This window comes from Elgaria multicarinata, chromosome 1, assembly GCF_023053635.1.
Source record: "Elgaria multicarinata webbii isolate HBS135686 ecotype San Diego chromosome 1, rElgMul1.1.pri, whole genome shotgun sequence".
NCBI lineage: Eukaryota > Metazoa > Chordata > Lepidosauria > Squamata > Anguidae > Elgaria > Elgaria multicarinata.
Genome location: NC_086171.1, coordinates 3,272,509 through 3,290,000, shown reverse-complemented (window position 1 = coordinate 3,290,000; position 17,492 = coordinate 3,272,509). Strand labels below are relative to the sequence as shown.

At 49.2% G+C, this 17,492-nt stretch overlaps 1 protein-coding gene across 1 annotated transcript in view; it reads right to left on the bottom strand.

The window, feature by feature from the left end:
- LOC134395999 (gastrula zinc finger protein XlCGF57.1-like) overlaps nt 1-12,883 on the bottom strand; it is an 18,515-nt gene extending 5,632 nt beyond the window's left edge. Inside the window, exons 1-2 of the mRNA XM_063122314.1 lie at nt 12,856-12,883; nt 1,902-2,022 (exon numbers count right to left, since the gene is read on the bottom strand). Of these exons, the coding sequence (XP_062978384.1) occupies nt 1,902-2,022; nt 12,856-12,879 (145 nt within the window). The 5' untranslated portion in view covers nt 12,880-12,883. The remainder of the gene's footprint in view (nt 1-1,901; nt 2,023-12,855) is intronic.
- Nucleotides 12,884-17,492: the final 4,609 nt, after the last annotated feature.

The window sequence follows — 17,492 nt, the reverse complement described above, 5'->3', positions numbered from 1 at the left end:
GTGTGACAACCTTTTAAGTCTTTGAAGAGTGCTCTCATGTCTCCCCTCAATCTTCTCTTCTCCAGGCTAAACATACCCAGTTCTCTCAGTCTCTCCTCATAGGGCTTTGTTTCCAGACCCCTGATCATCCTGGTTGCCCTCCTCTGAACACGCTCCAGCTTGTCTGCGTCCTTCTTGAATTGTGGAGCCCAGAACTGGACGCAATACTCTAGATGAGGCCTAACCAGGGCCGAATAGACAGGAACCAGGACCTCACGTGATTTGGAAGCTCTACTTCTGTTATTGCAGCCCAAAAGAGCATTTGCCTTTCTTGCAGCCCTATCGCATTGTTGGCTCATAATCAGCTTGTGTCTACAACAATTCCAAGATCCTTCGTTTGTAGTATTGCTGAGCCACTTCTGATTCTCGACGACTTCTGATTCTCAGAACCAGCATCCAATGGCCCTGGAGTGTGGTCCCCATAGGGGGGATTTATTTGAACTTCTTTTGGCCCTCTGATGCCCCGTCAGAAGCTCCCTTATCCCCCCTCTCCACCACAACCTGATCGTCTTTCATCAGCTTTGTGACCATGTCCAGCACGGGTGGGCAGCCTGAGCCCCACCCCCACCTCTTTTGCAGGCCCTGCTGTACCTCCGTAACCACTAAATGTGCAGGGAGAATAGTAAATAAACAAACAAATAAATAAATAAAAGCAGTCCTTGATACCCGGCTTGCCCAATGGGGCAGCCTCCAGGTGAGTTGGAGGGCAAACTAGGCTTCCATGAGAACAAGCTGGACGGTCCCTTCAGACTCCGGCGGTTCGGAGTTCCCGATCAAACCCTGGCGCTGAAACGGCTTTGGTGCAGCTGTTGCTTTCCGGCTTTCGACAGAGACAACGGCTGTTCTAAGCTTAACCTTTTTCAAGTTTCTATATCGCTCAGGAGTTGCTGCTTTAAGAGAGAGAAGCAGCAGAGAGGTTTTAAGAAAAGCACACACTGGTCCCTTCAGCGCCCCACCTTTCGACTGTCCCCCTTTTTCTGCAAATCACTTCTCTGTCACCCACACACTCACGCCGAGGATGCCTCTAGCGCCCTGACCCACCGTCTCTACTTCTGGGCTTTGGGCTTCCCATCACCTCTGGTGCCCCACAAAGAAACAGTGGAACGTCCAGGGCAGCCATCCCCTATCTGAAGGAACGCCTCCTCCCATATGTACCTGCGCGGACCCTAAGGTCATCCTCAGGGGTCCTTCTCCGCGAGCCCCTGCCAAAGGAAGTGAGGCAGGTGGCTACCAGGAGGAGCAGGGCCTTCTCTGCTGTGGCACCCCAGCTGTGCAATGAGCTTCCTAAGGAGGTTCACTTGGCACCTACGTTATATGCTTTTAGACGTCAGGTGGAGACCTTTTTATTCACTGAGCATTTTAACAGTCTATCAATAAATTTTAACTTGGTGTTTTAAATTTGTGTTTTTGCATTGCTGCTGTTTTTATCTGGTTGAGCTTTTATATTGTATTTTATATTATGGTTTTATACTGTTGTTTTATACTTGGAGTGTTTTTAATTTCTGTGAACCGCCCAGAGAGCTCCGGCTATTGGGCAGTATAGAAATGCAACAAATAAATAAATAAACAAACAAATCTGGGGTTCTCCAGAAATGTTGGACCACAGAAGCCCTGGGAGTTGCAGTCCAACACATCTGCAGGGTACCAGGTTCAGGGAGGCTGGTCTACAGGGAAATGCCTGGTTTCTGGCCTGCCATTTTTAGACTGGAAGGACTTGAGATTCACCTCCACAAACGAGGACGTCTCTGAAGAGATTGTCCCTCCCACAACCTCGACAACTGTGATAGCTCTTGGTTGTGGTCTTCCCCCCCCTCCCACAAACAGCACAAGCCTCCGAGCTATGGACAAAAAGAGGGGCTCACCCAGCGAAGCGACCACCTCATAGTTCTCCACCATCACGGCCCGATACAGGTCTTTCTGCCACTCCGCCAGCTCCATCCACTCAGCCGCTGAAAAATAGACGGCCACGTCCTCAAACATCACCTGTGGGAAGAAGAAGAAGAAGAAAGTGACCCCGAATGTATTTCTGTACTTGACCCTCTGAAGCAGATGGTGGATCTCACAGGGCCTGAAGCGAGAGTTTTATGAAGCGTGAGTCAGCAGGGCCTGTGGTGGGGACCGACACAGGGAAGGATGGAAAATGTCTGGAATGAAAACAGGTCCACCTATTCATGAAATCAGACTGCAGCGTATGGTCAGGGGTGCATCAAAGGAGTCACTTTCTTAGAGTCATAGAATCATCGAATAGCAGAGTTGGAAGGGGCCCGCAAGGCCATCGAGTCCAACCCCCTGCTCAATGCAGGAATCTACCCTAAAGCACCCCTGACAGGTGGTTGTCCAGCTGCCTCTTGAAGGCCTCTAGTGTGGGAGAGCCCACCACCTCCCTAGGTAACTGGTTCCACTGTCATACTGCTCTAACAGTCAGGAAGTTTTTCCTGATGTCCAGCCAGAATCTGGCTTCCTGTATCTTGAGCCCATAATTCTTGCACAATTTAAGCCTACTTCTACTAGCTAGAGCAGTCTTCCCCAACCTGGCAGCCTCCAGATATATTGGACTACAATTCTCATCGTCCCCAACCAACAGCGCCTCCCTGCCCCTTTAGAACAGAATTTCCACTGGGCACTGCCCATACACTTCCAAGGGTATCTTAAAACTCATGGGACCTAGAAACTTGCTTCTTAAAAAGAGGGAAAGTGTAGATTCTCAGGACGCTCATTTCTACGGTTGTACAGCAGTAGGAGCAAAGAATACACACAGGACTAAGAGGGGACTGTGACCTGCAATCAGAAATATGTGGAGTGGTGGTGTGTGGGAGAGAAATATGGGAGAAAATCAGGGAAAGCCCCCCCGCTCCGCCCTGGGACAAGCTTGACTGTTGGAAAACCATGGATGGGGTCATAGACAAATAAATAGGCACAGTTACAAGATGGGGGATACTTGGCTCAGCAATACTACAAACGAGAAGGATCTTGGAATTGTTTTAGGTCACAAGCTGAATATGAGCCAACAGTGCGATATGGCTGCAAGAAAGGCAAATGCTATTTTGGGCTGCATTAATAGAAGTATAGCTTCCAAATTGCGTGAGGTACTGGTTCCTCTCTATTCAGCCCTGGTTAGGCCTCATCTAGAATATTGCATCCAGTTCTGGGCTCCACAATTCAAGAAGGACGCAGACAAGCTGGAGCATGTTCAGAGGAGGGCAACGAGGATGATCAGGGGTCTGGAAACAAAGCCCAATGAAGAGAGCCTGAAAGAACTGGGCATGTTTAACCTGGAGAAGAGAAGATGGAGGGGAGACATGATAGCACTCTTCAAATACTTGAAAGGTTGTCACACAGAGGAGGGTCAGGATCTCTTCTTGATCCTCCCAGAGTGCAGGACACGGAATAACGGGCTCAAGTTAAAGGAAGCCAGATTCCGACTGGACATCAGGAAAAACTTCCTGACTGTTAGAGCAGTACGACAATGGAACCAGTTACCTAGGGAGGTTGTGGGCTCTCCCACCCTCGAGGCATTCAAGAGGCAGCTGGACAAGCATCTGTCAAGGATGCTTTAGGGTGGATTCCTGCCTTGAGCAGGGGGTTGGACTCGATGGCCTTGTAGGCCCCTTCCAACTCTGCTATTCTAAGATTCTATGAATCTCCTGGCCCAGACTTCCACCGGGCGATATCAAGAGGGCAATAAGTTAAAAATGCACCTTGGATTCTGAATGTTGCTGGAGGTCTTCTTAAACATATCCAACACTCTGACCTCCGCAGTAGAAAATAGCACTAGTGTTGAAAAGTCACACCTGTTACTGCCGAGCCCAATGACACCACAGTTCCATAGAAACTGGTGCAAGTGTTATGATAAATATTGAAGGCAAAAATCTACCATGCCGGTCACTTTTTAAGACCCCGTGGGAAAGTATACAATTAATTGAGGCTCACAAACAATTCCCATTCCACCACAACCAAGGTATCAGAACAAATACACTGGCCAGAATTTGCATTGGTGGACATAATGGCCTGGTTCGCACATAACACTAAGCCGTGGAATGGTTTGTTGATATCTGGCTTGTCATGGTGTCTGAACTCTTCCTTGCAAAAAGCCATGGCTTGCCACGATGTCTGAATCCAGAACCGTGGCTTCTCCCTGGCATATTTGTGGGAGCTGCCTACCCTGAAACAGAGGCGCCTGGCAAGAGCAGCCTGAAAATGGAACCGCTCTGAAAGCTGGCAAAACGGGCAGCAAAGGAACAAACCACGAATAGGGGAAACAGTCTGGGGTTTGTTTTGCTCATTGGCAAGGCAATTCGTGGCTAAAACAATATGTGCAGCATTATGGGCGAACACGTCCAAGCACTCCCCAATCCCTTAACCATGGTTAAGGGAACGTGAGCAGGCAGCCCCACCCACCCACCTATCACCTCCTTCCTTCTGAATTTGCCTCAATAACCCTTAATCATGGTTTTGATTTTTGTTGACACCATAGAATCATAGAATAGCAGAGTTGGAAGGGGCCTACAAGGCCATCGAGTCCAACCCCCTGCTCAAGGCAGAAATCCACCCTAAAGCATCCCTGACAGTTGGTTGTCCAGCTGCCTCTTGAAGGCCTCTAGTGTGGGAGAGCCCACCGCCTCCCTAGGTCACTGGTTCCATTGTCGTACTGCTCTAACAGTCAGGAAGTTTTTCCTGATGTCCAGCTGGAATCTGGCTTCCTTTAGCTTGAGCCCGTTATTCTGTGTCCTGCACTCTGGGAGGATCAAGAAGAGATCCTGGCCCTCCTGTGGGTGACGACCTTTTAAGTATTTGAAGAGTGCTCTCATGTCTCCCCTCCATCTGCTCTTCTCCAGGCTAAACATGCCCAGTTCTTTCAGTCTCTCTTCATAGGGCTTTGTTTCCAGGCCCCTGATCATCCTGGTTGCCCTGGACATATTTTGGGTGGTAGGGCCTGTACTTGCTGATGGACAACTGCCCAACCCTAAAAGGACACCCAGCAGCAGCAGCAACAGACCTCGCAATATAGATCCAGACCCAGGAACTAGACCCTGGGTTCTGTTTCCACATCTCAAGCACGAGCACAGAAAATCCACACAAGCAGCCGACATTTCTGACACTGATTGGATATACGGCCCTTCTTCTAAAGTAAAGGCATTAGATACCATCTTAGAGCGCGTTTTCTAATTGCTTTCCTTTGAGGTGGTAAAGACTGAATATTCCTCATCAAGGAAATGACATTCCTCCCTTGCAATCTCTCCTCCCCTAATTCAGGCACACAAAACCATCTCTAATTAAATTCCGGAATTTTCTCCAGTAGACAACATAATGCTGAATTTTCATATAGCTTCCTCCCCCCCACCTCCTCCACCCCTCCCCTTAATCATTATGGGGTTGTGAGCTTCAAGAATGAACACAGACAAACATGAAATAAGCCTACTGAAACTAAAGAAACAGAAAATATGGCAAAGAAATTTAAAAAGAAAGGGAAGTCCCCAGGGTACAGATGGGTACGGGGAAGAATATTACAAACAATTTCAAGATTCATTATTGCCCTACATTGGAATGTTATTCAGCCAGATAATGAAACAGTAGCAATAATTACGGTCTTGAGAAGATGCAAAGATTACAGTGATTTGAAAACCGGCCAACAGCTTTATGAAACCAAGATGCAAAATTGTTCAGGGCAGGCCTTGCATCTTGACTGAGCACTATAATGAAAGAGTATGTCTGCCCGGATCAAATGGGATTTATACCTCGCAGACAAAGAGCTGACGCAATACAGAGAGTACTTATAGCCACAGATGGAAGGAAAAAGAAAGAAAAGCCATTAGCAATTTTCTCTCTTGTCGCACAGAAAGCATTTCATCATCCGTAGTTCCTGGTGGTTCCACATAGACCCATCCTCCGATTGGAGTCCACCAGGGGGAGAGCCTTCAGTGTGGTGGCCCCGCTCCTATGGAACTCCCTGCCTCTGGAGGTCAGGCAGGCGGCAACTTTGTATTCCTTTCGGCGCCTCCTGAAAACGTCATTATTCCAGGAAGCCTTTCCTTAACGACCTTAATGATCAGTTCACTGTACATTTTGCTTCTTTTAAAATCTATTTGAAAGTGTTTTATTCCGTTTTTATTTTATTTTATCTTGTACACCGCTCCGAAATTTTGAATGGGGAGCGGTATATAGTGTAAATAAATAAATAATACATTTGGAATGGGGTTTTATATTTGGATTCATAAAAAAAAATGTAGGACAATATTTCATGAAAGCAATACAGTCAGTGTATGGAAAATCAAAAGCTGTGGTCAGAGTAAATGGATTTGAGTCAAGAATATATATATATATTTAGTAGTTTTCCAAAACAAAATCAACCCACAAGAAAAAAAAGCATAAAAAGAAAGGAAGTAAATAAATATAAAAAAGAAGTACATCGAATTTCAATTTACATTTAACCTCCATTCATATTTTTTCACTTTGCTTCACAGACCAAGTGGAATCCATGGACTGCTTAGATGTTTTCTTTATCATTTTTCTGTATGTCAAGCTTATATTTAGTCACTTTTCCATAATCTGAGGAAAGGCTTTGACAAATACTGCTGTGAATATCCCTGATCAGTATATCGAATAAAATTCTGCCATGTTTTATAAAAATCAGATGTTTTGACTTTGCCTTTAGCTAATTTTAGTCGGTATGTCAAGTTCTCTGCCATGGCTATTTGCCATAACTCCATGCACCATGATTCCAATGTTAGAAGTTCAGCTTTTTCCCCATTTTTAGCTCTGACTCTTTGGGCTGGCCATCAGCATGAACTCAAATAGAGCCCTTAGATTTTGGCATTGCTGCCCTTTCTATGGCTCTAATCCTACCCCCATAATTGTCAAATATACCTGGGGCCATTTTTAATATCCTTTTTTTATTTGTAAGTTTAATGGTTGAAGTTTCTTTAGATTTTGGGGTATAGTTACTCCTAGGTATTTAATGTTCAGAGGAGGACAACCAGGATGATCAGGGGTCTGGAAACAAAGCCCTATGAGGAGAGGCTGGAAGAACTGGGCCTATTTAGCCTGGAGAAGATAAGATGGAGGGGAGACATGAGAGCACTCTTCAAATACTTAAAAGGTTGTCTCACAGAGGAGGGCCAGGATCTCTTCTCGATCCTCCCAGAGTGCAGGACACGGAATAACAGGCTCAAGTTAAAGGAAGCCAGATTCCAGCTGGACATCAGGAAAAACTTCCTGACTGTTAGAGCAGTATGACAATGGAACCAATGACCTAGGGAGGTGGTGGGCTCTCCCACACTAGAGGCCTTCAAGAAGCAGCTGGACAACCACCTGTCAGGGATGCTTTAGGGTGGATTCCTGCACTGAGCAGGGGGTTGGACTCGATGGCCTTGTAGGCCCCTTCCAATTCTGCTATTCTATGATTCCATGATTGATGAAATGTTGGAACGCCCAGATAGCTTACCTAGTGCACCGCTCCAATTAATTTGCTTGCTATGGCTTAGAGGACAGTCAGGAGGTTGCACTACTTAATTTTAATCTATGTTTGCCCCAGATTTTTGAGGCTGGAGATAACAAGGGCATCCTACTGCTGTTGACGAGGCTGCCTTTGTCATCTGTCAAAGGTGTTACTTAAAAAGACGTTTGCTTAAGCTGCTCTACCCAAGCTGAAAAACCCACATACCACCCATCCTCTCCGTAGGTGCCAACAACATTAGCGAAAAGGGAAGACTGGAAATGCAATTGAAGCATTTGAATTGCCTCGCATCCCACCCGGATGCCACCCTCATTCCACGCACACCATCCTCGCGAGCGCCATCTCTCTCCTTACGGGCAATCCTGATCTATCAAAGGCACCACGTTCTGTGGAATGCGAGGGCAGAATTATAGGCTGTACCACGGCAGTTGGGGGAAGGAGCTGTGTTGTTTAATGCTTTGCCCTCCTCCCGGTGAAAGACACTCCACATATGTTACAAACCACAAAAGCAAGAGAAAGAGTGTTTGCCTCTACCCAGCACGCTTGTTTCCTACACTCAAGGAGGCTCATGAGTTTAATGGTGGTGGTGGTGGGAGGTCTCCCCCAGCTGCGGTCTGAAGGGGTCCAGCTTAGAATTCTGCTACTTGGTGCGCAGCACGGCTCTCACACTGCCTGCCCCGGGTGCTTCACTTTGCACATTGTTGGCAGCAACGGTTGCAGAATTTATTTATTTATTTATTACGTTTCTGTACCGCCCAATAGCCGGAGCTCTCTGGGCGGTTCCCCAAAATTAAAAACATTCAAAGTATAAAACAACAGTATAAAACCATAATATAAAATACAATATAAAAGCTCAACCAGGTAAAAACAGCAGCAATGTAAAATTACAAATTTCAAACACCAAGTTAAAATTTATTGATAGACTGTTAAAATGCTGGGAGAATAAAAAGGTCTTCACCTGGCGTCTAAAAGCATATAATGTAGGTGGGAAGCGAACCTCCTTAGGGAGCTCTTTCCACAGCCGGGGGGCCACAGCAGAGAAGGCCCTGCTCCTGGTAGCCACCTGCCTCACTTCCTTTGGCAGGGGCTCGCGGAGAAGGACCCCTGAGGATGACCTTCGGGTCCGGGCAGGTACATGCGGGAGGAGGCGTTCCTTCAGATAGCCTGGCCCCAAGCCGTTTAAGGCTTTAAATGTTAATACCAGCACTTTGAATTGGGCCCGGACCTGGACTGGCAGCCAATGAAGCTGGAAAAGGACTGGCGTGATGTGGTCTTATCGGCCAGTCCCTGTTAGTAACTGTGCTGCCCTGTTTTGTAAGCCTGTTTTCTGGCTTACCGAAAAATCTAGCCAGAGATCTGGGTGTGGGCTAGGGCAGGGCATATTTCCTGACAGCCTTATCCCAGAAAAGGGCCTGAGGTTATGCAACCATGGATAGCACCACACAGGCTACCCTCAGGCCTTTGGCGGAAGGGTGGGACGCGGTAGCACCAGCCTACTTGGAGAGTCCAGATGGGAATAGCTTCTGTAGCTGAGTGCCTACATCTAGAACTCCTGCAAAGATGGGGAAACAACCCCTGGGCTGTCAGGGATGAGGGAGAGGAAGGAGAAGCGCCAGCCTCTTCCACTTTTAATCATCAACCTATGTTCGGCCTACTTGTTGACCGTTGAGCCTGACATAAGAACATCAGAAGAGCCCTGATGCTGGATCAGACCGAGGGTCCATCTAGTCCAGGACTCTGTTCACACAGAGGCCAACCACTGTGAACATGAAGTGCTGGGTTGCTTAGCGGCTAAATAACCCAGCAGTTAAACCAACAACAAACCATGGACTAATCACTGGATTGTTTAACCCCAAAACAACCCAGTGATCTCAGTTCGCATGTCACACTCAGCAGCGTACGACTCTGCCAACTGTAGGCTGTTTGTTAAAAGCGGAAGTGGCATGCACATGGGAGGCAGTGTATCCGCTCTCTCTCACTCACGCACAACAAACTATGGGTCATTTGCAACAAACTATGGGTCATTCCTGCATTGAGCAGGGGGTTGGACTCGATGGCCTTGTAGGCCCCTTCCAACTCTGCTATTCTATGATTCTATGATTCATTTAAACCTTGGGCTGTCATTATGTGTGAACCAAAACTATTTGTCTATTCTGAGTTGTTGCAATTCTCCAGGCACAGAAGGGCATTTCCTGCCACCTGGTCATAGAATCATAGAATAGCAGAGCTGGAAGGGCCATCGAGTCCAACCCCCTGCTCAATGCAGGAATCCACCCTAAAGCATCCCCGACAGATGCTTGTCCAGCTGCCTCTAGTGTGGGAGAGCCCACCACCTCCCTAGGTAACTGATTCCATTGTCGTACTGCTCTAACAGTCAGGAAGTTTTCCTGATGTCCAGCTGGAATCTGGCTTCCTTTAACTTGAGCCCGTTATTCCGTGTCCTGCACTCTGGGAGGATCGAGAAGAGATCCTGGCCCTCCTCTGGGTGACAACCTTTCAAGTATTGAAGAGTGGTCCTTCTAACCGGCAACCTGGAACTTTCTGTGTGCAATGCAAGGCTCTACTGCCAAGCTCTGTCCATTCAGGAAGGGACCATATCAGTAGCAGCCACACATCTGTGTTCCTATAAACCAGATTCCCCCAAAGTCTGATGCCGTCCAGATGTTTTAGACTTCCACTACCATCAGCCCCAGCCAGCATGCCCGATGCTCAGGAATCCTGGGACTTGCAGTCCAAAACAGCTAACGGTGGGAAAAGGCTGCTACAAACGGACCACCTGGAAAGGCCCAAGTGCCCTTTGGGCCAGTGAAACAATCCTTCAGGTGTGACAGGCTCAGGATGCTAAAGATCAAAAGGGTTGGGTTTCTACAATAAAGACACCACAGGGTTCAAGTATGATTCAGTGCACCTCTCTCATTTTAAATGCCCCATGCAGAATGACGAAGATTATTTATTTACAGTATTTATGTACCGCTCCCCAATGACAATGGCAATCAGAACTAAAAAGTCGTTGTTTCTAAGACAGCCTTCCTCAACCTGGGGCGCTCCAGATGTGTTGGACTACAACTCCCAGAATGCCCCAGCCAGTTGGCTGGGACATTCTGGGAGTTGTAGTCCAACACACCTGGAGCGCCCCAGGTTGAGGAAGGCTGTTCTAAGAGATTGTTCATCAGAACCTTTCTAACACATCCCGCTGCAACATGGACCCTGCTCAGACAGGCACGCGAAGCCACGATGGTTATGCATTTTGAGCTAAATGTTATGGCTTAGCGTGTTATGATGTGAAACCATGACTTAGCGTGTCGTGTGAGCCATTCCTCATTGTGGGGGCTACATAACCACGGTTTAAACACGCTCACTCATCATTTGCTGCAAAAGGGTTAGCGGCCTAACCACGGCTTAGAGTGTCGTCTGAACAGGCTCTTTTTCATTTATAACACTGTCAATGATTTATAACATTGTTGCTCTGCTTCAGTTTCCATATCTACGCCAGCCTTTCCCAACCTGGACCCCTCGAGTTGTCATGAACTGCCAGTCCCGCTGCCCACGCTGGCAGGGGATTATGGGAGTTGCAGTCAAACACACCTGGAGGGCCCCAAGTTGGGAAAGGCTGCTGGTGCGTCCCGTCCCTCTATTGCACCACCGCTCCCAAGGCTGCCACCTGGGGCTCGAACAGTTGCCAAAGTTCAGGTGTGGGTGTGGGTGTGGAGCTTAGAACCACAGGGCAGGTGCTGGGTGATGCACGGCTCGTCTCCTGGGCGTCAGGGTGCTGGAAACAGCAAGCTGTAAACCCTACTGATGGCTCTCTACAGATTCCAGGATCATAGAATCATAGAACAGTAGAGTTGGAAGGGGCCTACAAGGCCATCGAGTCCAACCCCCTGCTCAATGCAGGAATCCACCCTAAAGCATCCCTGACAGAGGGTTGTCCAGCTGCCACTTGAAGGCCTCTAGTGTGGGAGAGTCCACCACCTCCCTAGGTAACTGGTTCCATTGTCATACTGCTCTAACATTCAGGAAGTTTTTCCTGATGTCCAGCCGGAATCTGGCTTCCTGTCACTTGAGCCCGTTATTGGAATCCACCCGCTGCTCAATGCAGGGTGGTTTCCTGTATTGAGCAGGGGGTTGGACTCGATGGCCTTGTAGGCCCCTTCCAACTCTGCTATTCTATGATTCTATGATTCCATGTCCTGCACTCTGGGTTAATCGAGGAGAGATCCTGGCCCTCCTCTGAGTGACAACCTTTTAAGTATTTGAAGAGCGCTATCATGGTGCTATCAAGTATTTGAAGAGTGCTATCAGGAAGGGTAGATCGCTTCCTGAGGCGCGTCCCGGCCTTTCTCACCCCGCCTAAGCAGAGCGTCCCAAAGGACGGAGGCGCAGGGTGCACAAAGCCAGCTCCCGTAACACCAATGCTTGACACTCGCCCACTCGAGACGCGGCCCTCTCTCCATCTCTCTCACCCGCCCCATTCCTCCCTCTGGGACCCTGGCTAGCTTCCATTGCCTTCTAGGCCTTAAGCACCTCCCCAGTGGGAACCCCGGCCAGTGTGGCTGCCCCTGACTTAAAACGCAAGCTGCCTCGGAAACTCCAACCCTCACCCACCCAGTTCTTCCTCCAGATCACTGAATGCAGATTGGTTACCCCTGGACACCGTCTCCCACCCAGGATCGCGGGGGGTGGGGGGGGAGAAGGGTGCTTCTGCAGCCTGGGCCGCCCGCTGCACGCCCAGGATCAAGGTAGGGGGTGCGTGGTAGCTCCTCCGGGTTAAGTACCCCGGAGCAAAGAGGGGACGGGCCGTTTTAAAGGCTGACTTTGTTGCTCAAATTGGGGAAGGGGCTGGTTTTGCCGGATAAAGCTCCGAGGGCCAAGATTAAGGAGGGGCTGCTGTCGGGGGCGGGGGGGGGGGAGGGGCAGGACACCGGCTGTCGAAGGCCAGCCAGGAAAGCGCTGGGGCGAACTGGGACACCCAAGTATCCGAGGCAGTAAGCCAGTGGGCACCAGTGGCTGGGGAACATGGGTGGGAGGATGCAGTGGCACCGTGTCCTGCTTTGTGGGTCCCTGGTCGACGGCTGCCTGGCCACTGGGTGAGCGGAGTGCTGGACTAGACGGACCCTGGGTCTGATCCAGCATCAGGGCACTTCTTCTGTTCTCTGCACATGCCCAGAGGCGCCCTCACGGCAGCACACCGCTCGGGCGCTCTTCCCTCGCCCGTTGAAAGAGAGGTTTGGGGGCCTCACGTGCAGCTGTGATTCGGAAGGGATGGAAACCACGCGCCCACCCGGGTCCCCTCCTGCTGCAGGCGAGGCCTGAGCTCCAGCAGGGTCTCCCCGCCCCCGGCCCATCCTCTCGGCGCCCCTTACCTGGGCGGGCGCCCCCGAAGCCATCTCTTCGCGGGGCCCGGCGAGGGCAGCAGCCCGCCCGCAGGACAAAGGCGGCCGCCCGGCCAGGAAGGCAGGCGACGCCACTGGCTCGCCCGGAGGAGTGGACCCAACGCTCGCCCGGACCAAAGCAGGCGGTGCGGGAGGCAGCAATTGCGCCGGAGCAGCCGCGCACGGGTTGGGAGTCACCCCCCCCCCCCGCACGGGCTGGAAGCAGAGCACCCTGGGAAATGTAGTCCTGCTGCTGGGAAAGCGGGTCGGCTGCGCTCGCGAAGGGGACAATGGCCAAGGGTAGGGTGACCCTATGGAAAGGAGGACTGGGCTCCTGTATCTTCAACAGTGGCATAGAAAAGGGAATTTCGGCCGGTGTCATTTGTATATATGGGGAACCTGGTGAAATGCCCTCTTCATCACCACCGTCAAAGCTGCAGGAGCTATGCTAGCGTGACCAGATTTAAAAGAGGGCAGGGCTCCTGCAGCTTTAACTGGTGTGATGAAGAGGGAATTTCACCAGGTTCCCCATATATATAGAAATGACACCTGCAGAAATTCCCTTTTCAATACAACTGTTAAAGATACAGGAACCCGGTCCTCCTTTCCGTAGGGTCACCTTAGCCAAGGGGGCCTTCCGCCCTCCTCCACTACCGCCTGCCTTGGTGAAGGGGACAGCAGTGGGTGGCGGGGGTGGGGTTGGGACGATCGATCCATTCCCCTCCCCCAAATATCCCAGGTGTTAAGGCAGTCTGCCTCCCCCCACCCGACCTGGTGTTGAACTGCAGCTCCCATCAGCCCCAACCTGGCATCCTCCAGGGGGGTTGGACAGCAACTCCCATCATCTCTAGCCAGCATGGCCAATGTGCGGGTTGCCGTCCAATGGCTCTGGAAGACCGCCTGGTTGAGGGAAGCAGCCTCGCTTTGCGAATGAATGAAGAACTGTTTTTAAAAAAGCATTGCTAATTAATAAAGAACTCCGCTCTGCCCTGTGAGGGGTCACGAAAGAGCTGGGCCTGTTTAGCCCTGAGAAGAGAAGGCTGGCAGAGACATGGAAGCACTCTTGAAGGACTTGAAAGGTTGCGGTACAGAGGAGGGCCAGGATCTCTTCTCAATCCTCCCAGAGTGCAGGACACGCAATAACAGGCTCAAGTTAAAGGAAGCCAGATTCCGGCTGGACATCAGGAAAAACTTCCTGACTGTTAGAGCAGTATGACAAAGGAACCAGTGACCTAGGGAGGTGGTGGGCTCTCCCACACTAGAGGCCTTCAAGAGGCAGCTGGACAACCCTCTGTCAGGGATGCTTTAGGGTGGATTCCTGCATTGAGCAGGGGGTTGGACTCGATGGCCTTGTAGGCCCCTTCCAGCTCTGCTATTCTATGATTCTATGAAAACGTTTCTCACCGGTGCTTGTTACGAATGGTCTCCTCTTGAGATTTATATACAAATTGTCACAGAGGTTGGACTGAATCCAGATTTCATAACGTTTCAAAATTAATGGGACTTAAGTTGGGTATTATTCACCTTGGTTTCAAGGGGATCCATGTCAGGGTGACTAAACCTGGATCCAGACCTCTTTTTTTTGCATCCCATGATCATTTTTAGTCCCATCTTTTATGTTTTTCTTGTTCTCTGCACCTGCGTTCCCCAGCCTGAGGCTCTTCAATATGGAGGGACAACAATTCCCATCATAAGCCATGCTGGCTTGGGATGATGGGAGTCGTAGTCTAGCACATCTGGAGGGCACCAAATTCTAGAAGGCTGGTTTACTGCTGTGTGTGCATATAGATAGAGGGGTGCGGGTCGGAGGTAAATAAAAATATATTTACACACTTCTTATCAACTGAGAATAACTTTTCATGGGCCTGAACTCACCCAAGCCACAAAAGTTTATGCCATAATATATTTATTCATCCTTAAGGTTAACTTTGCATCATTTCGAGGTGCAAACCTATAGATAGGGCTGCCTGGGAGCAAGCCACACTGAATCATAGAATCATAGAATATCAGAGTTGGAAGGAGCCTATAAGGCCATCGAATCCAACCCCCTGCTCAATGCAGGAATCCACCCTAAAGCATCCCTGACAGATGGTTGTCCAGCTGCCTCTTTTTCTTCCTCTATCAAAATACTAGAACCCAAAGGGGTCATCCCATGAAGCTGATGGGTGGGAGATACAGGACAAAAAAAAGGAAGGACTTTTTCACACAGTGCATGGTTAAATTATGGAACTCGCTATGACAAGCTGTAGTGACGGCCACTCATTTGGATGGCTTTCAAAGGGGGTTGGATCAATTCCTGGAGGCGATGGCTATCCATGGCTACTAGCCCTGATGGTTGTGTGCTATCTCCAGTATTCGAGGCAGTAAGCCTGTGTGCACCAGTTGCTGGGAACATAGGTGGGAGGGTGCGTTATGTTCCCACCTCATATATATATATATTATAATTTGTTCCCTGTTCTTGCACAGCCCAGGAACTATAACCCAGAAGCAAGAGGGCATGTATGAGCAGATCCAATGGGAGCACATAGCATTGGGCATAGAACCAAACTTCAAAAGAACCTCTGCTTTCATTTTTTTTTAAAAAAAGTGTGCGGGGTGGGTGGGTGCGTGGGTGGAAAGCTAGTTTACAGAATGGATGTCCACAAAGTGCCAGAGAAAAGTATGCAGGAAATACCTGTGGACATCTCAGAATGCAGAATGGTAGCTAAAAACCAATATGTGTGAGCGTGCACCTGTTCTGACTATGACGCTTTGCTGGCCCCGGACGCTCCAACAAGCAGAACCAGAAAAGTCGGCCACATCATTGAAAGCTTCCGAAAAAGCACCACATGCAGAATTTCTGTCAATGTGCCTAATTTATACAGACAACGGAGCTCAGCTTTCATGGCACAGAATTTAGAAAGGGTTGTATGGAACCCACACCCAGAGGTGTCCAGTGGGCTCCTCACATTAGGGCCAAGCAACGTCTGGGGGTTGAGGATCACATTGCCACGTCCTACGTCTGCCAAAATTGCCAGCACCAAATTTGCCAACGGTGACGGCAAAAATCCTGGGGAGCAGCAGGCACTTTGCTTGCTTGCAAGCAGGACAATGCACCTTGCAAAATGGCCGTAGCAGTGGCAAATTTGCCAGGGCAAGTTGGCCACTTCTGCCTTACCCAAAGACCCCAAGTGAGTGTGCTGACTCCCCACCCACGCTAAATATTTGGTGCTCTATTTCAGAAAGTGTTTCTTGCTGCTATGAAAAGGGAGAAAACACATGTGCGCGCTGCCCAGACAACAAAAGAGGGAAGGCAGTGACTACTTTATCCCTCTTCTTATTATCTTTAGACGAGATTACAAAAAGATGTGCTGCCATGGAACAGCCACCAAAGGAGCCCAACGTCAGTCACAGAGCAGCTCGGACCCATTCGAGGCCCCCCCACTCCCACCCCTACCCCTAATTGTAGAAAGGGAACCTGCTGGATTGAAGGCAGAGAGAGAGCGTTAAGTAAAAGGTTGTCACCCAGAGGAGGGCCAGGATCTCGTCTCGATCCTCCCAGAGTGCAGGACACGGAATAACAGGCTCAAGTTAAAGGAAGCCAGATTCCGGCTGGACATCAGGAAAATGTCCTGACTGTTAGACCAGTACGGCAATGGAACCAGTTACCTAGGGAGGTGGTGGGCTCTCCCACACTAGAGGCCTTCAAGAGGCAGTTGGACAACCACCTGTCAGGGATGCTTTAGGGTGGATTCCTGCATTGAGCAGGGGGTTGGACTCGATGGCCTTGTAGGCCCCTTCCAAATGCTACTATTCTATGAAAACGTTTCTCACCAGTGCTTGTTGCGAATGGTCTCCTCTTGGGATTTATATACAAATTGTCACAGAGGTTGGGCTGAATCCAGATTTCATAACGTTTCAGAATTAATGGGACTTAAGTTGGGTATTATATATACCTTGATTTCAAGGGGATCCATGTCAGGGTGACTAAACCTGGATCCAGACCTCTTTTTTTTGCATCCCATGATCATTTTTAGTCCCATCTTTTATGTTTTTCTTGTTCTCTGCACCTGCGTTCCCCAGCCTGAGGCTCTTCAATATGGGGGGACAACAATTCCCATCATTAGCCATGCTGGCTTGGGATGATGGGAGTCGTAGTCTAGCACATCCGGAGGGCACCAAATTATAGAAGGCTGGTTTACCGCTGTGTGTGCATATAGATAGAGGGGTGCGGGTCGAAGGTAAATAAAAATACATTTACACACTTCTTATCAACTGAGAATAACTTTTCATGGGCCTGAACTCACCCAAGCCACAAAAGTTTATGCCATAATACATTTATTCATCCTTAAGGTTAACTTTGCATCATTTCGAGGTGCAAACCTATAGATAGGACTGCCTGGGAGCAAGCCACACTAAATCATAGAATCATAGAATATCAGAGTTGGAAGGAGCCTATAAGGCCATCGAGTCCAACCCCCTGCTCAATGCAGGAATCCACCCTAAAGCATCCCTGACAGATGGTTGTCCAGCTGCCTCTTGAAGGCCTGTACTGTGGGAGAGCTTCGGCTATTGGGCGGTATAAAAATGTAATAAATAAATAAATAAATCCCTTTACAACACTTGTTCAGGTAGGAGAAACAAGCTAG